Here is a 25,153-nt window from a genome sequence, read left to right on the forward strand (position 1 = left end):
GTGTGTGTGTGTGTGTATGTGCGTGTGTGCTTAGACGAATTAGACTGGTTTCTTGCTATTAAAGGATTATAAAATACCCTTTTTGTTTAACACTTGATAAATTTATCGATCCTGAAAATCATTTAATGAAGGATCCTATTGTTAGTCTAAGCCTGCTATTACATATGTATGATTATTATACTTGTCGGTACAAAAGTAACTGTAAATAAAGCAGTAAACTGTTTTAATTCCTCTATCTGTCTTCGTCACACTGCTTTGAAATGACTCTTAATTTACACAACATTTGCTTATAATTCTCAACTGGTTAAAGCGTTCGAGCCTGATGTTGATTTGTGCTTATAATTCTCGACTGATGGCGATCAGAATGGCTTTGCTGCGTCAACCAGTTGAGAACTTTAAGCTCATTTTGTGTTTTTATTCTTTTAAGACATCTAATTCCGCAAATTTCTTTTCTTCCAAAGAAAAAATCTGAGATGATCTGGATGTAATGCTCTGTTATGACTAAAGAATCTTTCCTTTCTCTAACAAGTACGGAATACGGCTTCAAATCTTTATCAAGAATCGGGTAATCTTTCAAGACTTATCCCTCCATTCTATTCTTTCTTATTTGAAATAGTTTTATAGATTCATCCTGGTTTGCCTTTTTTTTAAGGTTCTTAAGATCTATAGATCGGGCAGTTCGAAAAGAAACCAGACTAATGCACCAACATTTGTATGTGCAACATGCTCGCTCGCATGTTGCCAGTCCATTGCACGCATGCCAACCCGGCCCCGCCCCGGTCGCTGCTATCCCCTTGCCCTTGCCTGGGTTCGGGTTGGGCTTTTGGGGGCTTGGAGCTTGGGCCTCAGGCCTCAATGGAATTGTAATTAATTAACTTTGCTTTGGTTCTGTGTCTGCGACCATAATTATGATTATCATTGTTTACATAGGACACCGAATTCGGAGAATGTAAACATTCCGAATCACAATAACAAAAACAAAAAGTAGTTAAATTAAACAAAATACATTGGGGCATCGGCTTACCAATTGTAAGTGGGCCAAATTAAACGTTAGTCGAAGTACTGAGCCCTTATATAATGACTGAAATTGTAGTTAAGCCTCGATTTTAGTCAAAGTTATGTAGTTTCTGTAAAGGATCAATCAATACTAAATATTAACTACTCTATGTACTTATATTTAAAAATTTGTAAAAGAATTAGTTTTTAGTTTTTTTTTTTTGAATTTTGATTTATTGTATATTGAATTTAATATTAGTTTTTAGTTTTTAAACAATTTGAATTTCAAGAGAAAAATTCACTTTGATTTTAATTGTTGAATTTCGTTTTAGTTAGTATTTTGCATTTTCTTTTAACTATGACGAGAAAAAAAAAAAGGAATTTAGATTCATATATTTTGTTAAATATTGAAATATTCTTCCTAGATGTGTGTGTATGTGTGTGTGTGATTGGACTTTGGTTTCGCTTTCTGAGTGTGATAAATGCCTAATAATTCGATCTCATACTCATAATATATATATTATAATTAATATATGTATGTATATATTTGTTTAATTAGAATTTCTATTAAAGCTGATAGAATCGTTTTTGTTGTTGTTCTTGTTGTTGTTGTTTCACAATATTATTAATTCGTATAATTTATTTGTTAGCATCAACAATTTCAATTTCAATGTGAAATAAACTACAAAAATGCACATAGTAGTATAAGTTTTCCCTATACATATATGTATATATATATGTATATGTATGTATGTGTATATGTATATGTATGCCGTAAATAGTAGAGAAAATTCAATTTTTTTAATAGTTGTCTTTTTCTGTTTGTTTCTTTGCTTTACTTGCGGCTGCCTACCAACTACTACATATTTAGTTAATTATTTTATTTTTATATAGACTAAATAAGTACTACGAAGTAAATAAGTACCGATTAACCGATTACTTGAAATATTTTCTTTCTTTTCTTTTTTCTATTTTCTGGACAATTTTAGCAAAATGCTTTTTAAAATATGTGTTGTTTGTATGTGTGAGAGTGTAAACTTGACTTTGTTTTTCCATCTACGATTTTCTTTCTTTTTCTTTTTTTTTTTTTTGTTGTGTGATTTTCTATTAATGCGTGAAATTCTCATACAATTTAATTTAAGGCAATTTCATTTAACTAAAGAGTATTTTTTCTTTTTGTTGTCTTTTCTTGAACACTAAAAAACACACACACAAAAAAAAAAAACAAAAAACCTTTTTCAATGAATTTTCTACAATTTGGCCGAATTTGTTTATGCAAATTCACATAAAACTAAGTCTTCTTGCATCTAGGATTGAGGTCCTTCCAAAAAAAAATACTTATCCTGTATCGTCGTCCAACAATGTTGATATTCAAAATTTTCCATTAAATCGTTTAAAATTTAAAGAAATGAGAAGAATTACTTGTAAAAGATTCTAAATCTTTTCTTTTTGCTTAGAATTAGTTTAAATGATTATGAGCTGTTTCCATTTTTCATTAGTTTTCTTCTCCATGATAACCAAAAACTTCACTTCAGGAATTTTAAAAACATTTAAACTTATTTCAAACATTTTTGAAAATGAAAAAGCAATTTAAAAGTTTGTTTCATTTCGTTCCACTCGTTTCATTGAATTATCGATTTAGTGCGATCTCTGTTTCATTGCCAATTGTTTCAGAATTGTGGGGATTTCCGTTTCATTTCCACTTGTTTCTTTCGATTCTCTCAAATAGTTTTCGATGGCCGGGAACTGAATTAGAACCTTCTTAAGGTTTAAGGTTTTTAATTTGGAAAATGGTTTCTACTTTTGAAATAGTCAACATTGTTGCACCGATACTGTCTGTCTGTCTGGTTGTGTGTGTGTGTGTGTGTATATTACCGACCCTAAACTTTCACCTCTTCTCCTACCATTTGTTCTGTTTTTCGTTGTCATAACTCCTCCTTTTGTGTCTTCTTTTGGGGAGGGGATTTTCGGTTTTTTAGTTTTTTTTGTGATTTTCTTTTGTGTTTTGTTTTCTTCTTCTTTTTTCTTTTGGCAGGAGTATCGTTGGACGCAACAGAGTACCCCATGATCTAACGAGTACACGAATTAGTTGTACCATTCGATTATGGGATTCTTCACTAGCTACAAAGTTGTATCAAAAAACTTAATATACGTTTTACATAGTTTTGCATAGTTTTGGCCCAAAACATGATCAATGATGAACGATTTGGCCACCAAGTGAGTCGTTCATAGGAAACGAAAGTGGTAACAAAAAGAAAAACTCAAAACAAAGAAAAAACCGAAATCAATCTATAATCTAATAATTTCAATGGAGATAGATAGTAGTAGGAGATATCGCTTTGATCCTTAGCCGGCAACTATCTGGGACACCGAATTGGTTCGTCGTCGCTTGGTTATTTGCTTCCACAGGCGTCGATTCAGCGAAGGCTTATCCTAAACACAAGATTCGACTGATTATGGAAATTTGAAAATTAAGGCCCAGGAGTGGAGTGGCTCAGAGTTGAGTTTAACTTACATTGTCCTTGCGCGGTGACATTTGAGTGGCGGCCATCGATTGCTGCTCACCCGATGCATTGCCATCGGAGTAGTTTTGGATGCTGCTGCTGCTACTTGCCGTTATTTCAGAATTGCGTCGCTTGATAAAGTTAATTCTGGAGGAGGGAAAACGAATATGGAAATGTTAAGATCCTGTAGATCCTATGTACATATATTCGTTTTGACTTACAAGCGTTTTGACTTGCCAACTTCCATTTCGAGATGGGCTTCAGTCATTGTTGTTGTTGTTGATGTTGTTGCTGTTGCTGTTGTTGTTGCGTCCATCGAAGTAGTACTCATCGTCCTCGTCAGAGAGACTGCTGCTACTGCTCGGCTCGGCAAGGAAGAGTCGCTGGGCATCATCATGCCCGTTCCTGTGCCTGCCATTGCCATCGTCGTCGTCGTCGTCATCGATGTTGTGGTCATTGAGATGGATTTCCCCCTGACTGGACAACCACTCCTCGATTGAGACATGGAGTATATCTTCTCGCGTCTCGCTAAGATTTCCAGATCGCCTAATTTGCTCCCGCCGTAGCTGTAATTGCTGACGATGCTGTTGTCGTCGACGTTTCCGCTCCCTTCGCCGTCGCGATCCGCAAATGCAGAATTGCTCCATGTATTTGGATTTGGAAGCGGGTGTTGTGGAGCGCCGGCGACACGTGCCGAACAACCAGCGCCTCGAGGACTGCTGCCGTGACTGCTGCTGCTCTGACTGTGACCGTGACTGTGACTGTGACTCTGCCCCACCTGACCTAGCGATGCCGAGAGCGGACGTGGCCGCCGATTCACCGTCGGGGTGTCCATCTTTGAGTTGCGTTGTTGAGAGTACGATATGACAGCCTCTTTTGGCTGCACCCGATTCGTATTCGTGGCTGACCGACTCAATAAATCGCGACCCGTCAGACGATGAAATGTGGAGAGGTCGTGCCTTCAAACCAAACCATTATCCTTTATAAGAAACTAACAACAAAATGCAATACTCACCCCAGAATAGTGGTTAGATCTGGACCAGGCTCGTAACAGATCAAATCCTCGTCCCCGAGAATGTCGTGATTGAGTGCCAGACGCATTTCCAGTCTTGGACTTAGACCGCAGCCAGCGTGTGGCTGCACTGGGGCAGTGGTTGCTGTTACTTGTGTTTGTGTTGGCGGTACTGCTGCTGCTCTGTTGCCGACTGCAGCCTGGCTGGGGATCGTTCGTATCGGCTTTGCTATCCTCGAGACTGTTGCTAATGAAGTGACTGAGCCGGGCTTTGGCACCGATCCCAACAGGCAGGTCTCGATTATCGTTGACGATGGGCGTTTTGTGACGTTGTTGGCGTTGGCTTCCACCGATGTCGTTGTCATGGTCGTCGGCAAGGATTGCACATGTTCCGGCTGCGGCTGCATTGCAGAGATTTTGGTACTCACTGCCGCCGCCGCCGCCGCAGCTGTTATTGTCCTTGACACGGTAGCGATTGGGACGGAAACGCTGGCGTCCGCGTCGTCGACAGCCAGCGAAGAGCAATTGTCAGCAATATCTCCAGATTTTCTTAGAGGTTCCTAAAAAAAACCAAAAAACCAATCGTTCTTTATGATTGTTGGAGTAAGGAACTCTGAACTCACCTGTTTGCCTGTTGCAGGATGGAGATTTGTCTGCGTTAGCAGCAGCCGACGTGGAGGCGGCGGCGGTGGTATAAATTTGGCTGGCCTGCCGCTGGCTTTGGCGACGTTGCTCGTAGTGTCGCTCCCTCTGCTGATTGTTGTAGTAGTCGATGAGGGAACCGGTGTCGCCGCCGGCTGGATCGAATTCGGCATCGTTGTCGGTGGCAAAGACGGAGGCATCGCTGTAGTCATCGTCGTTGTCTTCATCATCATCGTTGTCGCCGTCGTCGTCGTCGTCATCGTCGTCGTCGCTGTTGTGGTTGTTGTCGTCTTCATCGTTGTTATCATTGTTGTTGGCATCGGCGTCTCCGTCTTCGTCGTCGTCATCGCTGTAGATGGCCGTTGTTCGAGCAGATACTCGCAGGATGCGGCCACTGCCACCGGAGGCAACGGACTCTGCACTGTTATGGCTGTGGTGGGCAGCAGTCTGGTAGTTAGCATAGATTTCACCAATGGCCTTGTACCCAGTCCCAGGGGCTCCAAATCCCTCTGGACTCTCGGTCTGCTCCTCTGATCTACTGGCTCCCTCTCCTGGTGTACGTCGCTTAAACTTCCAGCCAAATCCTCTAGGTAGTGGCCATTTGTCGTTGCTTCCCCCTACCAATTGTTGGGAATAGAATTCAACTAATCAATTCTGGTTGGGATATTGCTTCCATTTAGCAAGTTTCTTGCTATAAATTTTGGCTTATTCTTGTTCTTGTTGTTGTTGTGCTTGGTTGTTCTTGGTTGTTTATGAGTAGTTCTTGATCGTTTGGTTGTTTGGTTGTTCGGCTGTTTCGGTTGTCGGATTTTGGCTTGAGTTTTTCACATTATTCGTTATTGTCAATCGTTCTCGTCCTTGTCCTGGCGTGTGATGTTTATGATCTCACAATATTGCAGTATTGGCTAAAGCTTCACTAATTTCACTACGACTTTCTATACATTCGTACACACACACACACACACACACACACACACGCACACATATACATATATATATATATAAGGAAAACAACAACAACATTAAAATACATTACGAAATACATGTTATACATAAATGAATGGCAAAAGCAAATACAGTTTACACAAAACATGAGTTGATTATGATGAATCAAGATGAATGATGAATCAAGATGGATGTTGATGATGATGAATGATGATGTCGATGTCGTGATGATGTTGCAGATCAACAATTGGCGTATGTGAAGAAAAAAACAACAACAACAAATATAATTGAATGATCGATAGATTGTTGAGTCTGTTTACATAACTACATTACATCATAGATACATACTAAAAGTACGTACATACATACATGCGGGAAATATGTATCTTTCTTTAAGCAAATAACCCAGTCCCAAGAGCTTTGAAACTTTTAGTATTTTGTTTTTGTTTTTGGCTTCGATCGAACCGAAGTTTCATGTTTTTTTTTTTTGAAACATTTATGTTACACAGATCTACAAGAATTACATCATATCAAAATACCTTTTTGGAAATCAATGAATGAGATGCCATAAGAGCGGAAATACTTCAATTACTTTACAATTGCCAAAGACAGCCCAAGGTAAGTCGAAAGAGAAAAAACTTGCCCCCTAGGTTATGCTATAAACCTGACAATCGAAATGTTTGGTACATAGAGAAATTTGTTATGGTTTCTGTTGACAAAATTTGTTTTATAATTATTTTTGGTGTTAAGCCAAAGATTATCTATACATAAGTTTCGAATATGTGGCTTTTTCGACTTTCTGTTGCATAGTTTAGGGGGCGAATTCTTTCCCTTTATATTTCTTGATGCGCTTTTAAAATTTTTAACCCATTACTCTAGAAAAACTTTCTAAATTTTTAATTTAAGATCTTAAAAATTTGTTTGAATGTCTTTTGAAAAATCAAAGTATACTCAAGTATACTCATGCACATCTTGGATGGCTTCCTATGCAATCGGAACAATTATCAATTTAAATTCTATAGTCGGACCAATTATCAATTTAAATTCTATACTTTTTCCTGCAAAGTACACTGACATAACCTCACAAATGATTAACCTAACCTAAAAATTTGTTAATAAGCTCTTGTTTTCTTATTTTATTTTTGGTTTTGATGTTAGATGTTGACGGCTGTAAATATGGTGACCCACCTTTTTGACGTCATCGCTATCCTGTTGGGTTTTCTCTTCATCACTTTCGGTCTCCTCCTCGAATAGGGGCTCAAGACGACGTCTAAGCATTACAAGTATTCGATATACATAATACGGGTATGTGGCGTAATTTGAATTTGATTAGCAATAATGTGTGTTGTGTATGTGTTTGTGAGTGTGTGTGTTTGTGTGTGTGTATTAATGGCATCAATGATAAATAATATCAATTTTGATTATACAGATACATATAAGTATATATGAAATATACCTACATATACTTGATACTACTTGATACAAATTTTAGTGACTAAATTTAAAGGATTCAAATTGTCGAATCGACTTTGACTAAGCCCTATACAAATAGATATAGATATATATATATATATATATATGAAAAATGAATGATTTTTGTCCATGTTGAGTATTTATAAAGATCGAATTGAGTATGGGATGGATTCCACTAGGATTTGATTGGTGTTTGTTTTTCTTGGTTGGTAAATAGATAAAATCAATAAAGAAAAATAGAACACCTGTAAAAACTACAAACAAAATCAAGAGAAAAGAAGGAAAAGTCCCAAACAGGAGGGGGAAAAAAACAAAAAAACAAAATGGAAGAGAAAGTCGTTTACTTTAGTGGATATTTAGCACTTTTTACTCTATATTATATTAAATAATGAATATAACCAACTATAAGTATCTATATATATATATATATATTGATATGGGTATAAATCTCTATTGATGTACGTTTTGGAATGACAAACAAAAAGAAGAGAAATTCTCTGCCCTATTAACGTTTTGCTTCATGTTTTTCTTTTCGTATTATTACTCGAAATCTAAAGAGATTTGGCAGAGCCTCTAAGAGGAAAGCTATTGGCTAAGGGGTAAACACATACCGTGGCAGCAATCCTCGAATGGTGCTGGCTGTCATTGGTGGTGCCATTAGCAATTCATCCATCATCAGTTCGGTGTCATCGTCATCATTCAGTGAAGTGCTCGATTTGGTGGGTGACTTTATTATGATAAAAATAAGAGGTGGAAGGGTATTTAGCATTCGTTAGAGTGCTTTTGTTTTTTGGCACCTACCGAATGTGTATTCTCGGAATTGATTAACTGCATATCATCGTTATCATTGTCACCGCCACTGGTGGGTGTACCCCAGACCTCTTCACCGCTTGTGGCTCCCGATGTGCATTCGTCCATTTGCTCATCCGTTTCGGAGGTGTTTGCTGCTTGCTGTTCGCTTGCATTCCAACGACCCAGGTACTTGTCTATAAAGGCACGCGACTCCTCGAAGAAGGACATTTTGTCGCTGACAAAGGCACCGGCACGATTTGTCCAAGCACCACTGGCCAGAACATCGCCATTTGAATTCGAACAACCGGCCTGAATTGGGTCAAAGTCTGTGGCTCCATCTGGCGCATGGTTTTCCTTATTACCTCCATTGGCCAACTCTCCTTCTCTCTCCTTCTCGAGTCCCTCAAGTGTGTCTGCAGGCTCGGCGGTTTGCTCTATTGACCCGTTGACCGCATAAGAAGCGTCTAGGTCATCGTCAAGCTCTTCGGTCTCATCCATACGATCGTCGGAGGGTAATTTCTCGAGACTTGACATGGTGCCAAAGCGTCTTAGGGCACTGGTCATGGGTCGATAGGGTGGCTCTTCCTCCAGTGGTGATTCATCGCACGAATCCTCGGGTATATTCTCAATGATCGCCTGCCTGGGTTGATTAGTTGAGGTACATGTGACCCCATTACCGTTTCTGGTTTCAGTTCCAGCTCCAGCTCCACCTCCGCCACCCCCTCCACTATTATCCCACACATGGGTACTGGTCTTTGTGAGTATGGCATCTGGGGTCGCTGGCACCACAGCAATTGTAGGTGGTTTATCATCTTGATCAAGATTTTCCGGCTTTTGCAGTTGATCTTCTAGTCTCGGTTTCGCCCGTTGCCCCTGACCCTGACTTCTGCACAGCTGGGCTGTTGGTGCAAATTGCGCCAGACCAATTAACATAAGGGACAATTGTTCATCATCATCATCATCCTGAGGTGGATTTCCAGCAGCTCTGCCCGCCGTGGTCGTTGTGGTCTTTTGCTTTGGTGACTCCAACATCTTGCAAGTTTGATGTTCCATTTTATCGGGCGACAATTGCTTGTGAGTGAAATCCTCCGGATTACAGCGACAATTGCAGGCCGCTGCTGCATATTTTGAGGGCGAATTGGCCGGGGAGCTGCGCATTACCCTAGCCGTCTCTGCAATGGTTACAATGGCCTTGACCTGTTGACGCGAACGAACCGGCTCTTGACTCAATTGTGCGACACCCGGACAGGGTCGTGCTCTTCTCACTGGTGGCGGTGGTGGACAGTGATGGCCATTGGCAAGTGGAGCTGAGTGTGGATGCTGTGAAGAAGGTTGTGACATGGGAGGAGATGGAGCCACTGTTTCTAGATTATGTAGTTTGTTGTCGCTGCTGCTGCTGTTGGGCATGGCGCCGACACTATCATCGGTGGCCTCTGATTGCGATAAGGACAATTCATCGGTGATCAATTGGGCCACATCGCTTTCGGTGTCGCCGGTTTCGCGACGACTACTGCTAGCCACTATCTTGGATGAGAGTTCGCCGGTGATGGTGCTGCTGGACATGCTGGTCACGCTGCTTCCCTCATCGTGTGCCCCCTTGCCTTGCCTAAGTCCCCTGCCCCTTTCCGTTTCTCCTGGTCCAGCTGTCGCCGTTTCATTAAGCCCAGTGGCAATACCATTCAGCTTACAGCAACGATTCGGCGACGATTGACTATGCTGGACCTTTAGAGAATTGCAAAGAAGCAGGGGCGTGGAATCGCCAGTCTCCGTGCGAGCTCCTGCAGCACCTCCACCGCCTCCACCACTTTGCTGGCAATTCTTGTGGCAATGACGGCAAACGGCCAGCTTGTCCAGCACAATGGGACTAGAGCGTACTGTGATCTGTGTGTGTGTGTGTGTGTTTGGGAAGGGAATATGCGAAAAGAACAAAGATGTAGCGAGAACTAGCCGCTATTTTGAGGACAGGGATTGAGGTTCTTCTATGGACCTTACCTGACTATCCGAAGTGGTGCTATGCGACTGACTTATCTGGCTGGCCACACCAGCACTTCCGGTTGCAACATCTGCCTCCGAATACATGTCCGATGCAGCGCTCATGCTCAACTCTTCCACCCCGCTTAAACGTTTGCCACCGAAATTCGGTTTCGCCGACAGACCGCCATTCTCTTTGGCCAAATTCAGTTCTTTGGTGCGCTTCTCTAGCTGCTGCCGTGTCCAGTATGTTATGCGTTCATCCTGTTCGCTGTCGCTATTGAATATCAATTGTTCATCCTCGGCACTGATCTCCTCCTGGGAGCGGGCAATGGCCGCCAGGCGGGCTTGTTGCTGCTGCTTATCCAGTTGCCCCTTCATCCAGTTGGCCAAGTGCAGGGCACTCGATTTGGGTGTTCCGGTCTTATTAAGAATGCGGCATTTCTCATCGATCAATAGTTCAATCTGTTCCACAGCACGACCATGTCCGTGACCATGTTGATGGCACGGATGTTGTTGCTGTTGTTGTTGTTGTTGATGATGATGCTGGACGGCATTCCGCTGCTGCAAAAGGTATTCGGCATTCGATTAATATAAGATTTTAGTTTGTTTACAGAGATTACCTCTAGCTCCTTTTCCCCTTTCGAATCAGAAACCCAACCAACGAACCACCCAAACCACGTAAACCACCCAAAATCAACCGAACCATCCAACAATATTTGTTTTTGAACTAAAATTTGTGATGGGCTCGTCAAAAAAAAAAAAACAGTAAATAAAAATAATAAAAAAAATTTATAAAAAAAAACTTTTTTTTTTGACTTTTTTTTTTTTTTTTTTTTTTTTTTTTCTCTGGGGCGGGGGCGAGGGTTTATCTTTTTACTTTACTTTTGCTTATGCTTTTGGCTGTTTTGCTGTTTTATTATTTCATTAAGATATTTTCTATTATGTTGTTGTATTTTGTAATGAATGTTGTTTTCTTTACTTTTTTTCTATATATATGTATATTTATATTTATATATTTTCCATTTTTCGGTTGTGATAGAGAAACGAAATTGAAACAATAATAAAAACGCGTTGATATTCCGGACCATCTTTGATTAAAAACGCTTGATCTACTTTTTTTTTAAGTTTTTGTTGGATATATTTGGATTTTGAGTTGAATTTTTGAATAAGAGGATATATATGTATATATATACATGTATAGGTTGGGACAATAGTTAATAAAAACAATAGCAACAACAATGACATTTACAAGACATCAAATACAAAAAATAATTATAAAAAGAATTGACAAAAAGGTTCAGAGGTTGTCCAAAAAACAGAAAATTGAAACGAATTATGTTTTAAGTGGAAGAAGTAGTTAGAAAAAGCGGCAGTAAGTAAATAGAACTTAAACTAAAATTGAGTCCATCACAATTTTTAATTTTATATTTTGTTGTTTTCTTTTCTTTTTCATACCAATTCAACGCAAGAATTTTCGAGCCAGAACAAAGCGGTCAACATTTATTTAGAAGTATTTTTTTTTTTTTTTTTTGTTTATATTATTATTAATATATTTTTTTTTTTTTTTTTTTTTTTTTGAGTGAGTGCTCGTTGGGTTTTTGATTTTGGTTATTTGGTTTCGGTTTGGAGTTTTTTTTTTTTTTTTTTTTTTCTCTCTCTGTTTTCTGGTGGGATTAGCGGAGAGTGTGGTGAGGGGAGAGGGGAGGCGGGGCTTAGGGGGAAATTAAATAAAAAAGAAAACATCACAAGCGTTTTTAGTCAAAGAATCATTTTTGGTTTTTATTATTCTTATTGATCGTTTCTCGTTCATCATCATCTTTATTATTATTTTTCTCCTCCTTCTTATTAACTCTCTCGTACTTGATTGTGTGTGTGTGTGTGTGTTATGACGTTAAAGGGCAACACATACATACACATATACATATACATATATGTACATACATTAAGTAAATAAGTAAAATTTTCATTTCATATTTGATTTGATTTTGACAAATCCTAGACACACAACATTCAGGACGTTTTACTTTTGTTAGTATATGTATAGTAAATATATATGTATGTATGTATATGTGAGTTTCTATATATAGATAAATCAATTATGTTTTTTTTTTTTTTTGTCCTTTTTTATAGTAGTTAAGAAGAGCTTAAAGCATTAAACAACGAATATTATCTACAACTACAACAGTTTTTGTTTTTTTTTTTTTTGGTTTTTCGTTAAGATAAGATTATAGACATGATCACATCGATCTGTCAGAGCAGATGATACCATACACAACACAATTTCTAGGCTAAGATTTCATTATTGGCTTTTATACTTATTCTTGTAGATTAAATCAAATGGGAAGCCAGATCTTTCACTAGATTCTATATATATATATATTCTTTGGTAACAAAAACTAAGAAAAACATAAGAAAACCAACAAAAACAACAAGAGAAAGACGCACGGTGGTTTTTGTCTCTTTTTTTCCTAATGATCTCCAAAAAGTATGCTACAAAAAATATGCAATGTTTATCTTGCTTGACTTTAGTTGAAAATTAAGGAAAAATACTATAAATATATATACGTAATGAATCAAAATCACTTGTTATATCTATATATAAGCACCCAAATACATATTTGTTTCAATTAAAAGAAAAAAAACAACATTTATATTGCTTCAATCGATTTGAATTAGCTTATTAACTAATTTTGGACGTGCTAAATCTCCAGCCATCTAAACTGTTAACTAAATCTCTTTAGATTGAAGATGAAAGTTAATCTAAAATCTGAATACGCTCAAGTATGAACCACTGTGCGAGTAATGATGATCCGATTTCTAAATGGAACAACATTAATATAATTGACATGAAGAACTATCTATATCTCATAATATTTTTTGTTTAGTCAGCCAAAAGCAGTGAGAGTTTTTCTTTGGGTGGGGAGGGAGGTAGGGGAGGGGCGTGTTTTCAAATATTTAGTTACAGTTTAGAGTTAAAAAGTTGTAATGTAAATAGATATATATATATATAGGAGGGTAAGTGGGTGGAAGTGGAGGGCTAGGAGGCGTGGTTAATGTACGAGTATTTACAAAAATTTTGGTTTATACATAAAAACCTACAACCAATTTATGCATATCTGTGTGTGTGTGTGTGTGTGTGTTAAGTTACTTATACTTTGTCTAATAGTTAACTTAGCATATACAAAAAATTGTAATTGGAATATAAGTAGATTGTATATATATACATATATATAATATTTTTTTGTTTTTTTTTTTTTTTTTTTGAAGATTTCTTTTCGTTTTTTGGAATACAACAAACAGCAATAACAAGTAAACAATTTGGCTCGATTGGCTACAAAAATGGAAGCATGTAGTTTTAGACTAAATATGGCTAAAAAGGGGCGAAAGGGGATGGAGAAGGGGTTTCTTCTTCTTACTTTCTCTTTTTGGTTTTTGTATGGAAAGATCAGATGGGCAATAATTCAAATAGCTAAATACACTATAAATGTACGATATATACATATATATATATATAGGTATATATATGTAAATTTTACTATCTATATGTATATATACATATATATATATATATATATATATATATGTGTGTGTATGTATGTATGTATATGGAATAAGTTAATAAATTTTCACTAGTCTAGTATATGGATGTACATACATAACTATATATGTATGATGTATATATGATGTATATATATGTAAATAAGTAATCAACTATAATTAAGAATCATTTGTTGTATCTCAATTATTCAGCCATTTTCTTTGTTGCAATCTATATTTACACTCAATTTGGTGTTTGGTATATGAAAATCTGTTATACACATCCCATATATATATAGGATATCCAAGTGCCATAATTACGAGTATATACATTAGTAAAACTGTTTGTAAATGGAATGAAATTTCATTCTAGTGAATGAGTATACTATGAAAATTGAATATATTCAATACTTATAAAATGGCGGCAATTGATTAATTCAATTCAATTCAATTCATTTGTTAATCACAAAAAGTACTCATCAGCCAATTTAGAGACGATTAAACGAAATATTTTTGTTTTAGAATCAATTGACTTGTTGTATGTACCTTCATTTATTCCCCCGTTTATTCACCAACCCCCCACCCGCCACGAAACAGGGCAATTCCCACAATTCCCAAGGAATTTTCCCATTTATAAGGCATAGATCATTTCAATATTCTTCTCCAAAGAGAGAGAGAGAGAGAGGAGAGAGAAAGCTGCAGAGACACCTGAGAGCCCAACAAAATGTCAATGTATGCGCGTACAGTTGTGTACATAAAAATAGCATCACTTTACTCACACTCACATTAATCAAGTTGAGTTTTAATACATTGAAAGCTCTTACCAAGCCCTTCAATCTTTATAAATGGGTTATATTCAATTAGATCTGATAATGGAATACAACTGAGAGGTCCTCCAAGAAGATTTCATATTTGTGAATGAGTTTTCGCCTTAATGATATTAGTCGAAGGATATCTGTCAACTAGGGAAAGAATAAAAGGTAAGTGATTACCCTGACTTGACCTCAAAGGACACCCTCATAATCTCTGTTAAAGTTGCTTGAGCTTCGATTGACACTGAAATGTCATTAATGAGAGGGCAATTAAGTTTCGCCTTGCAATTTTGAACAGTGTACATACATACATTGATATTTTGAAGGGAGAAATTGGGTTTCAAGGTTGGCAAAAGGACTAAGTAGAGACATCAACATTCAAGTTGATCCATCAATGTTTTCGGCCATAAATGAAATGGATAGAGAAGAGTGAATGGGCCAGGGGAGACAGAAAGAGTTAGAAAGTGAGAGAGAGAGGGAGAGAGAGAGAGCGAAAACTTCAGATGAACAGTTTGGATGACAGAGAGAGGAGAAAAAGGATCTAAGCTCATTTTTGTGTTTTTTTTTTTTTTAGGATTTGTCTGTCTTTGTATGTGAATCGATTGAGGTCTTTTGTAGCCAAAAATCAAATCACAGATCCAATGAATCCGGCGGTGTTGGCTTAGTGGGCAGCATACCGAACGGATCATCGACCACAACGCTATCATCATCACTATCCTCGTCCCCGTTATCGTCCGCCGTCTGTCTGCCATCGTCGTCCCCCATGAATATGCACTCCTCAACGTCTGTGTCATAGCAGGGATCTAGATTAACCTCATTCAACTGCAAATCCAGTTCCAGAAGATCCCACGAGCCCCCGAATTCCGCCAATGGTATATTGCTATGCGAATTATTAGAGGCATTGGAGGCAACGCATGTGGCTAGCGGACGTGGAACAAAGTCATTGGAGAATGCCTGCGAACTGGGCGAAATATTCGGTGTCGGCGTCTCTGGGGTGGTTAGCGAAACCTGTTGACCCATTGCCACATTATTGGGTCCCTCATCGATGAACGAACGACCCACCGAACTCAGGCTGAATTCAAGTAATTTCTGAGCATGTATTGTTGTTGTGGTAGTTGTTGTCACTGTTAATGGCGGTGGTGGTGGCGGTGGTTCACTAGTCGCCTCTGGGATGGCTGTCAATAGACACTTGCAACTGGCATTGGGCAAAGATTGGGCCGATGTTTGTGTTTGCTGACTACTACTATGCAGGCTAATGCCAATATAACCCCCAACGCCATTGGGCATCGATCCACCACAACTGCCATTACCGGATGACCCGAAACGGGAGGAGATCAAACGAGCCGGGGATGTCGTTCGCGATGGCAACGAGGCGGCCTGCGTTTGCGACTGAGACTGAGATTGGGACTGAGATGGGACTTGGTAATGGTATTGAGATGATGCTGTTGTCTGTGCACTCACTGAACGCACCGCTGGCACTAGGGCACTGGCCAAACGCTGCAGATTCTCATAGGAATCGGAGCTATCCAGACGCTTGCTGCGAAAGAGACGCACCTGCTGTTTCTGTTGTTGCTTCAGATTAATGCTATCCAACGATGGCAGTTTGATTGAGCCCATCGATGCCGATGTCATGCCAATATCACTCAGAGGGACCAACGTATTGAGTACATCAGGTGAATCCAATGGACTGGACAATGGCGTTGAACCCAAGGCGGCATTCACAAGAAAACTGCACACAAAAACAAATTGAATAGGTCACATTTCGGTTTTCTTTCTTTCATTAAAATTCTACATTCGTTGGTCTTACATTTGTCGCTGCAAGAGATTCTGCCAGACGGCCTTCAGCTCCATGGATGGGGCACGTAACACCAGGCTCTTACGGCGTGCCCCACGTTTGGGTGTGCGTGTCAAATCCGGTGCACAATAGCCCGTTGGGCTTTCCGCCAAACGTCCATTGGGATCGACAGTCAAACGAAATTCGGTGGCTAAAATGAATGAAATGATAATGACAATACAATCAGGAGAGAGTGGGGGAGAACTCACTTTTCTTGCGCATATGAAAACAGGAATCGACCACATTGGCTATGGGTATAGGCTCCTCGGTGATAAATAATACACGATCACGACTGACTTTGGCAAACACAATAATATCACTGAAGAGTAAGGTCCAATACGGTTTTATCGAACGACCCTCGACACGGGACAGATCCCCGCCAAATATCCATTGACGACCCTGCACGGCCAGCGTGAAGGGTTTGCATTTGGTGAACACCATGCGCGATTCCAAATCCTGTAGTGTCAACAGAGGTCTGCCCTCGCCCAGAGGTTCCATTAGGCCACTGCTAACGGTTATCTCGCGATAGGCCGACTGCAATTCACTTATCACGGTGGTAAAATTCTTGTGCTCCTCGGTATCCACATGACAGTTGCTGGCCAGCAATTGCATCAATTTCAATATTTCACGAAAATGCTGCAACGGCCTGTGAATGAACATGGTGAGATCGGGTCGCTTGCGCGGCACTGAAGGCTCTGTGATGAAATTAATGAACTCGGATCCCGTTTGCCTCGATTTGTTGACCAAAACGCAATCGGCCCGTTTAATGCCATTGCAGTACTTCTTATATGCCGCGCATATGGCAGTCGTTTTCGATAGATAGACACGCGAGGCGAAATTCATATGCGGCTCCTGATCCTGATCACTTGTATTGCTGCACAATTGCTCCAGAATGTCTTCGGCAATGCGCAACAGTTCGTCAATGTTCTGGAATAGAGTGCGATGATCGTTCGGCGAGATCAAATCCTTGCGATCGACAAGAGGCTGAACGAAACGTTCCACTCCGAAATGTAAGGCCGCTGTGAAATTCTGTTCACGACTGATCAATTGCAGCAGGAAGCGACGTCGATTGTCCGTAATAGGAACGATCGACTTTATCCACATAATCAGGAAAGAAAATTAAAAAATTAATAATTATCTTGAGGTTTCTTCCTAATTAAATGCTAACTTTGCCCCCTAAAGTATGCTATAGGAAAGTATGTTTGAAAAAGCAATCCCTTGCATACTTTAAGGGGCTTAATTCCAACAATTTCACTTTCATCCCGCCCCAGTGCGTAAAAACATAAACAAATGCAAATAAATTATAAAATCCAAACAGATAAAACCGAAAAAAAATTTATTGTCAAGCGTATATGATGGATGGGTGGGGTGGGGGAGATTGTGGGAGGGGTGTTTTGGGTATGCATGGGTAGAAAAAAATAGTTATATATATATATAAAACTTAAAACTTAACAATTAATGCATTAAAATTATATACACAAAGTCAAAGTAAAAGTAATAAAAAAAAAAATGGGAATTGTTGAGAGTAAATAGACAAGGACACAACATCGAGTGGAGGGATGGGTGGATGACAGGTGTCGAGGAGGGGGAATGAAATGCCTCATCTCAGACAAATACACCCTGGCCTACCTCCTTGCTAAATGTGACCTGGGGCAGATGCAGTCGTCGCTTGGCCGCCTCAATGGAAGATGTGGTTCCCGAACAGGCTGTGGCCGGTCTCGATAGGTTGTTTATCAATTGAGGACGTGTGGAAGGATGTTGCTGTTGCTGCTGCAGTGAAGATTGGGCACTCGATCGTTGAAATGTGGTTGCCGTCGTCGTCGTCGTCATTGTTGTCGTTGTCTGCTCCTCGCTGCTTAATTGAGTCTGGGATGTGGGTTCCTGTTGTTGTTGTTGTTGTTGCTGCTGCTGCTTCTGGCGGGTTTGGCTCGGCGATTGATGATGTACATTGGCATTGACGGCAGCCAAATGGTGTGTGGCCATATTGGCACCCGATCCTGACCTTCTGAATATCTCCAACGTCAAGGACGAGCCCTGCGATCGTATCAAATTCAGAACATCAGCCTCGGGCATCGTGACCACATTGTGTTTATCGACAAAGATGACATAGTCGCCGGGTAGAATGCCACAACGATCGGCCGATAAGCCATCCTCGACTTTTTCCACACGCGGTGGATGTGTCCACACAATGGAAAAGCCAAAGCCCCGCTCCTCTGTCCTGGTTAAACGTTTGGTCATCGTAAAGGGTGTACGTCCTTTCGATACAATAACACCGCCGCCTCCTCCACCTCCGCCTCCGCCTCCAGTCATGGTTGAGTAACGACGTCCACTGCCGCTGCCACCGTTCATATGATTGGCATTACTGACATTCGCATTTGTTGCGGATGCGGGTGTGGCACCCGATCCGCCCGTTGTGGGATTGCCACTGGAGCTGGTGGTATTATTCGCATTACCATCGGCCGGTGGATCCAATTCGAGGAAACGTAAAAACAAATTCTCATCGGCATCACGTTGATGCAATGCCTTCTTACTCAATACCATCGGTTGATCCGGTTTTGTGGGCATCATCAGAGCATCATCCTTTCCAGCAGCCATGCTGCTATCAATGCTTATGCCGATAATTTCATCGTTGACATTCGTATTGACTTCATTTGGGATTTTCTGTGAAGCTGTTGCCGCTGTCGCTGCCATTTCGGTTGCCATCGGTTGGGATGATTCTGGTGACTGTTTCTCCTCCTTGGCCTTCTCCTTATCCTGCTGCGGCTGGTTGCTTGTGCTACTGGATATTGTTCCTGTATTTGGCAGGCTATGTAAACATGCCTGTGACTGTAACTTGTAGGATCCGTAGCCGTTAAAATTCTGCTGCTGCTGCTGCTGGTGGTGTACAAGGGTGCTCAGGGGAAAGATGCTGCAGCCGAGAAACTCACTGCGCCTAAAAATAGAAATTAGCACTTAATTAGTTAGGCATATAATGTCATATTAAAAGCAGGAGCCATAGAACTAAACTGTAATCGGCTTTTAAACCGATTAAACTCAAACTAAAACTTGCGCCTAACTACTTAGCGAGGGGAGGGGGATGGAGACTTAAAGTGGGTAATTTTGTAATTTAAAATTCTTAAGCTCTGACGTTAGATGGTCTGCTTGTGGTTTAGTCGCTTGTGCTATCTCTATTGCTTTATCTTTTGAACATTTTTGGATTTTTGCGTCACGTTGCACTGGCATTTTGTTTACCATTTATATACTAGTCGTGGTAATTGGGAGGGGAAGAGGGGGTGGTGGTGGGGGTTGGGCAGACAGACTAGCCCCAATGAAAGAACGAACCAAACAGCTAACAACTATTCCTTGTACGTGACATAAATCAATTAGCGCGTCTAAGCTGTCTTGGCATTCCACCAACCAATCTTCTCTCTTTCCACCTTCACACAGACACACAGACACAGACTTTTATAGACACGGAACACTCGTTCATGTCGTCCATTCCCGTGGCCCGGAAATGCGCTTTGGCCAGGCCAATTTCTGATATGAAAAAGGCAATGTTGGCGCGCGTATTTGGGTCAGTTTTATTGATTTTTTGTCTCTGTTTCTCTTCTTTCTTTTTAAGTTGCTTTTGGGGTTTTATTTTGTGTGTGCCCTCAACGCAATTGCAGTAGCCATTGTCCTGTCTTAACTACCGCAAGCCACCCACTGACAATAGCCATCAGCACCACCACCAATGTAGTCACATTCGCCACCGGATTCGCACCCGTACCCGTACCCGTACCCGCACCCGGATCTGCACCTTAAGCAAACAGAGAGTGAGGGAGACAGAGAGAGAGACGGGGCTATGAAACGGGGTTAGTGGCATTAAAAATTCAAGAACTATCGAGGCAAACAAATGAATTATTCAGTTTTCAAATTGACTTAAAGGGCTCCCAACGAGGCCTTTGGCCACACTATTTTGTCAAAAAGTACGCATAATATATACACAAACACACACACAAACACACACACACACACAGATACATTTATATATATGTATTTAGATGGATGAATGGTTAAATGTGGCCCATGTGTGAGGATTCCCAAGTGGGCATTTAGTTTATAGTTTTAGTTGCCTTTAGTCTAATTAGCCAATGGAAGCGTTTGTTTTTAGCACATTTTATTGCATAATGTTAATGTTTTTTGTATTTGTTGTTTTCTTTCATCGATTTGGCATAAACAAAATGTAATAAAATGGCCAAAGGATCCAGAGAAAGAGAGAGAGACACAACAATTTAGTTGACCAACTAGGTATGTCCTTGAATTTTAATTAATTTGACTCTCACACACACACACACACACACACACACACGCGCGCGAGGCCTAGCATTGGAACTTCCTGTTTTTAATGTTTTGCATTGCCTCGCATGCCTGAAATTATGCTACACTTTCGTCTATTATATAATGACAGCAAGATATTCCCTACTTTTCGTGCAAAGCGTTTCGTTTCGTTTCGTTTGGCTCTCACTCGCTTGCAAAATAAAAATATTAAACGTATTCTAACGAAATTGAAACTTTGTTCAATTGCATGATATTATTTACACGCACGCACACACATAAACACCTTCGCATCTCTCACACGCAGATGCACACAAATGCACAGACATGAACATACACTTTTCATTATTTGTTTGCTTTTCCTTTTCCTTTTTTTTTTTTTGTTTTTTATTGGTGAGAAGAAGAGCCTTCCTCTGCTGATTTGACTTTGGCCAGAGCTTAGCTAAAACACACGACACACGGTCGGTCGACTCTGCTGCAGCAGCGGCAGAAGTAGCGGCGACAGCGACAGCAGCAGCAGCTAGAAGCAGGCAGCGTTAACAGCGTTGCCAGGTCTTTTCGTTTCGTTTTGCCGTTTCTTTGCTCTAGGACTTTCTCGTTTAGCCCTCTCAGTCTCTCTCTTGTTGTGTTTGAATACGTGTGTGTGTGTGTGTGTGTTGTGTGTGTCTGTGAGTCTGTCTGTCTGTACAGTGTGTGTTTTGCTGTGCACGAGCTTAGCACTTGAACTAAGCAAACTGCCAATGCTTGTTCCGTGTTGTGCCCAGAAATTTTTCGAAACTGGAATGCCAGAAATGCTGACAATAGACCGACCTCAGAGCGCCGGCGTTGGATGTTGGAAGTGGAAGGCCTTAAAAACACAATTCACCCCACCATCATTCCCGCCCAGCTTAGAGTGCTACAGTGGGCCAAATACCCATACATATGAAGTATGAAATAAATAGTCTAAGAACTCGTTCTTTGAGTTCTGAATGAATACTTGTCCAGCCTATTGCATACTTCAAGGCGAAAAGTTACCCTTCTAGTCAGAAACCTAGATCCGCCAAACATTTCGGATACTGTAAACTTCTTCTCATCCAGGACTCCATAGAAACTCCAAAACTCTATATCCTTTGGACATTTATAACTTTCTTCATTTCATAGAATAACAATTAAGTTAAATTTACTTGAATTTTTAGGAATTTCTACCACTGTCTGTTTATTTGCAGGAAATGCAAAAGGCGCCCAAGTGTGCTACAGGAAAACGGTACAATTAAGCAGACGTTAAACGCCTTTTGCCTGGCAGGCACCACCCACACCCACACCCATACCCACGCCCCATCCCATCTATCCATTTATCCATCTGCATAACCAGCAGCATCATCATCATCATCATCATCAATTGGAGGTGAATGACACAAAGACGACTACTAAGAGCTACTGAGTTAGGCTATACTAGGGTTCACTTTGTATTTTGGAGTGGGGGGAGAGGGAAAGTGGGGATAGATGGTTGATTTATCTTTGCATTGACCTTACTCGTACTCACTTTAAATGACGATCCCGATGCCAGACAGCCAACTGCAGTTGCTGATGTTCGCTAATCTTTGGAATTGAGAAGGAGAAATGTTGATCGAAATACGGACGACTCGAATGGCGATGGACAGCTGTCCGCTGGAATCCTCCCATATTTGAATTCGTGCTGGCGCTGGCTGGAGCCAGGGCCACCTTAACATAGGCATTGATGCTGCCAGAGCCATGTGAACGCTGTAAGTCACGACAGCGAATAACTGCAAATAATAGGAAAAGATAACAAAGTTGATAACATGTTACGAGAGAGAGAGAGAGACAAAGAGAAGGTATGTCATCTTACTTGATCCTGTGGAACTCACCGTGTACATTTAATTGCTGTTGTTGTGGATTATAGTTGATATTCAAGTCAATGTTGCCGCGTTGTGTTTGGGCCTCAATCTCTGTTGTGTTGGAGCTAGAGTTGGCCGAAAGTGTTGAGGTCGAGGTGGATGTGGATGAGGATGTTGAGGCCATTGATCCACGCTTGGCAAATGGTTCTTCGTGATGCTTGTCGTCTTCCAAATCGCTGGACGAAAAGTTAAGGCAACGCTTGGTGCTGGGTATAAAGTGTTCCGAAGGCATTAAAGTGGGCAAAGCCGTCTGCCTAGTGCTATTATTATTAATCTTATGGGGATTCTTTCGCCGCACCACTCGCTGCCTCTTCAGATGGGTGGGAGTGCGTACTTCCATCTCATGGACACTCGTTTCGCTCCATTCCTCGACAGCCTCCGTCAAGTTGTTGTTATTTTGGACGTTGCGATGCTTGCAGTAGGTTTCTTTACGCGCCGATTCAATAATGGCATCCAACATGCGATCCAATGTTGTGTCGCCCATGCGGGACGATGACAACTGAGAGTCCTCCAGTCCCCCTGCATTGGTGGCAACCGCTCCGACTGCACGTGGCAGGCATCTAAGGGCCGCCAATTGTGGGGTGGCATGTCGTGGTCCGCTGCTGCCCTCGCTAAAGCTACGACGTTGAGGACTCTTTCCATGGACATTGCTAAGATCCTGCAGAGCAATCAGGCTACTATTGCCAAAGGGGCTGCTCACGAAATGCACGCCAAAGTTCTCCTTGTTGGCATCGCCAACTCCAACGACTCCAACGCTGGCATCACGAGCACGACGACCACGAGTCTCCACTTCAACAGCGGCATTCGAGCTGGAGTGGCGATGCATGCGTGTCATGGTGGGCATGTCCTTGAGGTGGGCCTACAAAAAGTAGTAAGCATTAGATATCATCACTAAGAAGATCTACAATGTCCTTGTTTCCTGCCTGTGGTTAGTAGAGTTAGCTGCCCGTCCAAAAAATAAAGGCCAGCTGTCTGGCAACAAGAGGACAGATGAAGGTAGGATCAAGGAGACGGGTTTTTTTTTTTTGGATTCTTCTTCTGCCGACTATTCTTTTGCGAATCGGCAGAGAGCTAAATGCAAAACCGAACAAAGACAAGAATTGCGCAATTTGTTTGCCATAAACGAGTTTTTCACGCTCTCATCCATCAAGTCCTTCTGCTGGTCCTTCTGCCTTCTGTCTAGGCATAATTTCTGGTTTGCTTTTAAAATTGAAATCAAACTTATGCTAATTTCCTGCTAAAAATACAGAAAAATCGCATTCATCTTCCACCGTGAGGAGGAGACGTTCTTTTTCCTTCTCTGCGGTTGCAAACCATAAAATTGAGCAAACGAGCTACCGAGTCCTTTAAAAGATTGCAACAGGATCAAACTTGTAGATGCTTTCGGGTGTGTGTGTGTGCAACAATTACGCCCCATTATAATGACGGCAACCAAAGAAGAAACAAAAAGGCCACGAGATTTGTTACTTTCTCTCTCTCGTTCTCTGTCTCCCTGTCTCTCTGGAAAATTGGTTTTTCATGTAATCCATAAACGTCACCCCCAGAAAATGAAATGAAGTGAAGTGAATGAGACAAATAAAGTAAAGTAAATCCCCCAGCCATGTGGAAATTGCACTAGAAGAAAAAAAGTGTTTTTTTCTTTTACTTAGAGATCACACAGATCCTTCTGATCCTTGTCGTTCTATCTCTCCCTCTTTCCCTCATCCTCTGTGTGCGTATTGAATTAGGGTAGAAGCAAAAAAAAAAAAAACGAAAAACTCAGCAACAAATTAAATGTATTAGACCCATACACCACCCCTTTGCTGTGGGTCGTTTCTTGATCGGAGTTAGGGTAACCTTTCCCTTACCTTTCCCAGTTCCCTCTTTCGTTTTCGTAAATTAAAATTAGAGCTAGAGCAAAAGACAAATATGAGAGGACAAGGAGACGAGGTAGAAGACATTGGGCATTGGGTGCGAGCGCAATTACACACACGTGAGTTGAGCTCCTTTTGCCTAGGTAGACACAGTCAGCAGGGAATTTTTAAGAATTCCTTTTCTAGAACATTATGTGTGCGTGTGTGTGTTTGTGTGTGTGTGTGTGTGACCAGGTGTTGGGTCTTAGCAAACCGGCGGACAGAACTTATCAGAACCCCATCGATCGATCGATCATACTCCATTTACACAGATTGAATGATATATTTATCTCTATTTGGTTTATCTCTCACTTACCTGCTATATGTAACTTGATCTCGTTCAGGATAAACTGCGACTATGTCGCTGTTCTCTTAGATTTATAGTTTGCTCCTTTTTTTCTGGCACTTTATCAACAATTCAACACAGTAATTTTCAAAACACACACACTAAGCGAAAAAAAATATAAATAAAAATACCAAAACCAAAGAAATTTTTGATTTAAAAGCTTCAAAAGCCTTCAAGAATTTCACACAATTTTTGAGTTTAGT

The 25,153-nt window shown here is 40.6% G+C and overlaps 1 protein-coding gene across 7 annotated transcripts; it reads right to left on the bottom strand.

The window, feature by feature from the left end:
* Positions 1-1,214: 1,214 nt before the first annotated feature.
* PsGEF (Protostome-specific GEF) lies at positions 1,215-23,556 on the bottom strand. 7 transcript variants are annotated; one of them, XM_068298325.1, is made up of 16 exons: positions 22,683-23,556; positions 22,340-22,580; positions 18,481-19,453; positions 18,151-18,402; positions 16,731-17,613; positions 16,495-16,672; positions 16,242-16,416; positions 10,357-10,896; positions 8,374-10,245; positions 8,184-8,299; positions 7,288-7,369; positions 5,136-5,771; positions 4,516-5,072; positions 3,722-4,459; positions 3,512-3,647; positions 1,215-3,429 (listed from the first exon to the last, which is right to left on the bottom strand). In XM_068298325.1, the coding sequence occupies exons 1-16, from the start codon at positions 23,554-23,556 to the stop codon at positions 3,343-3,345; spliced, it is 8,340 nt and encodes a 2,779-aa protein (XP_068154426.1). In that variant the 3' UTR covers positions 1,215-3,342. The 7 variants fall into 7 exon arrangements, with proteins under 7 accessions (XP_068154426.1, XP_068154417.1, XP_068154444.1 ...); XM_068298316.1 differs by having other exon boundaries at positions 10,357-10,899; positions 18,151-19,453; XM_068298343.1 differs by lacking the exons at positions 22,340-22,580; positions 22,683-23,556 and adding an exon at positions 21,155-21,546 and having other exon boundaries at positions 10,357-10,899; positions 18,151-19,453.
* Between the last annotated feature and the right edge of the window lie 1,597 nt (positions 23,557-25,153).

The sequence above is a fragment of the Drosophila tropicalis genome, unplaced genomic scaffold (genome assembly GCF_018151085.1).
Source record: "Drosophila tropicalis isolate 14030-0801.00 unplaced genomic scaffold, ASM1815108v1 contig_158, whole genome shotgun sequence".
NCBI classification, from domain to species: Eukaryota; Metazoa; Arthropoda; class Insecta; order Diptera; family Drosophilidae; genus Drosophila; species Drosophila tropicalis.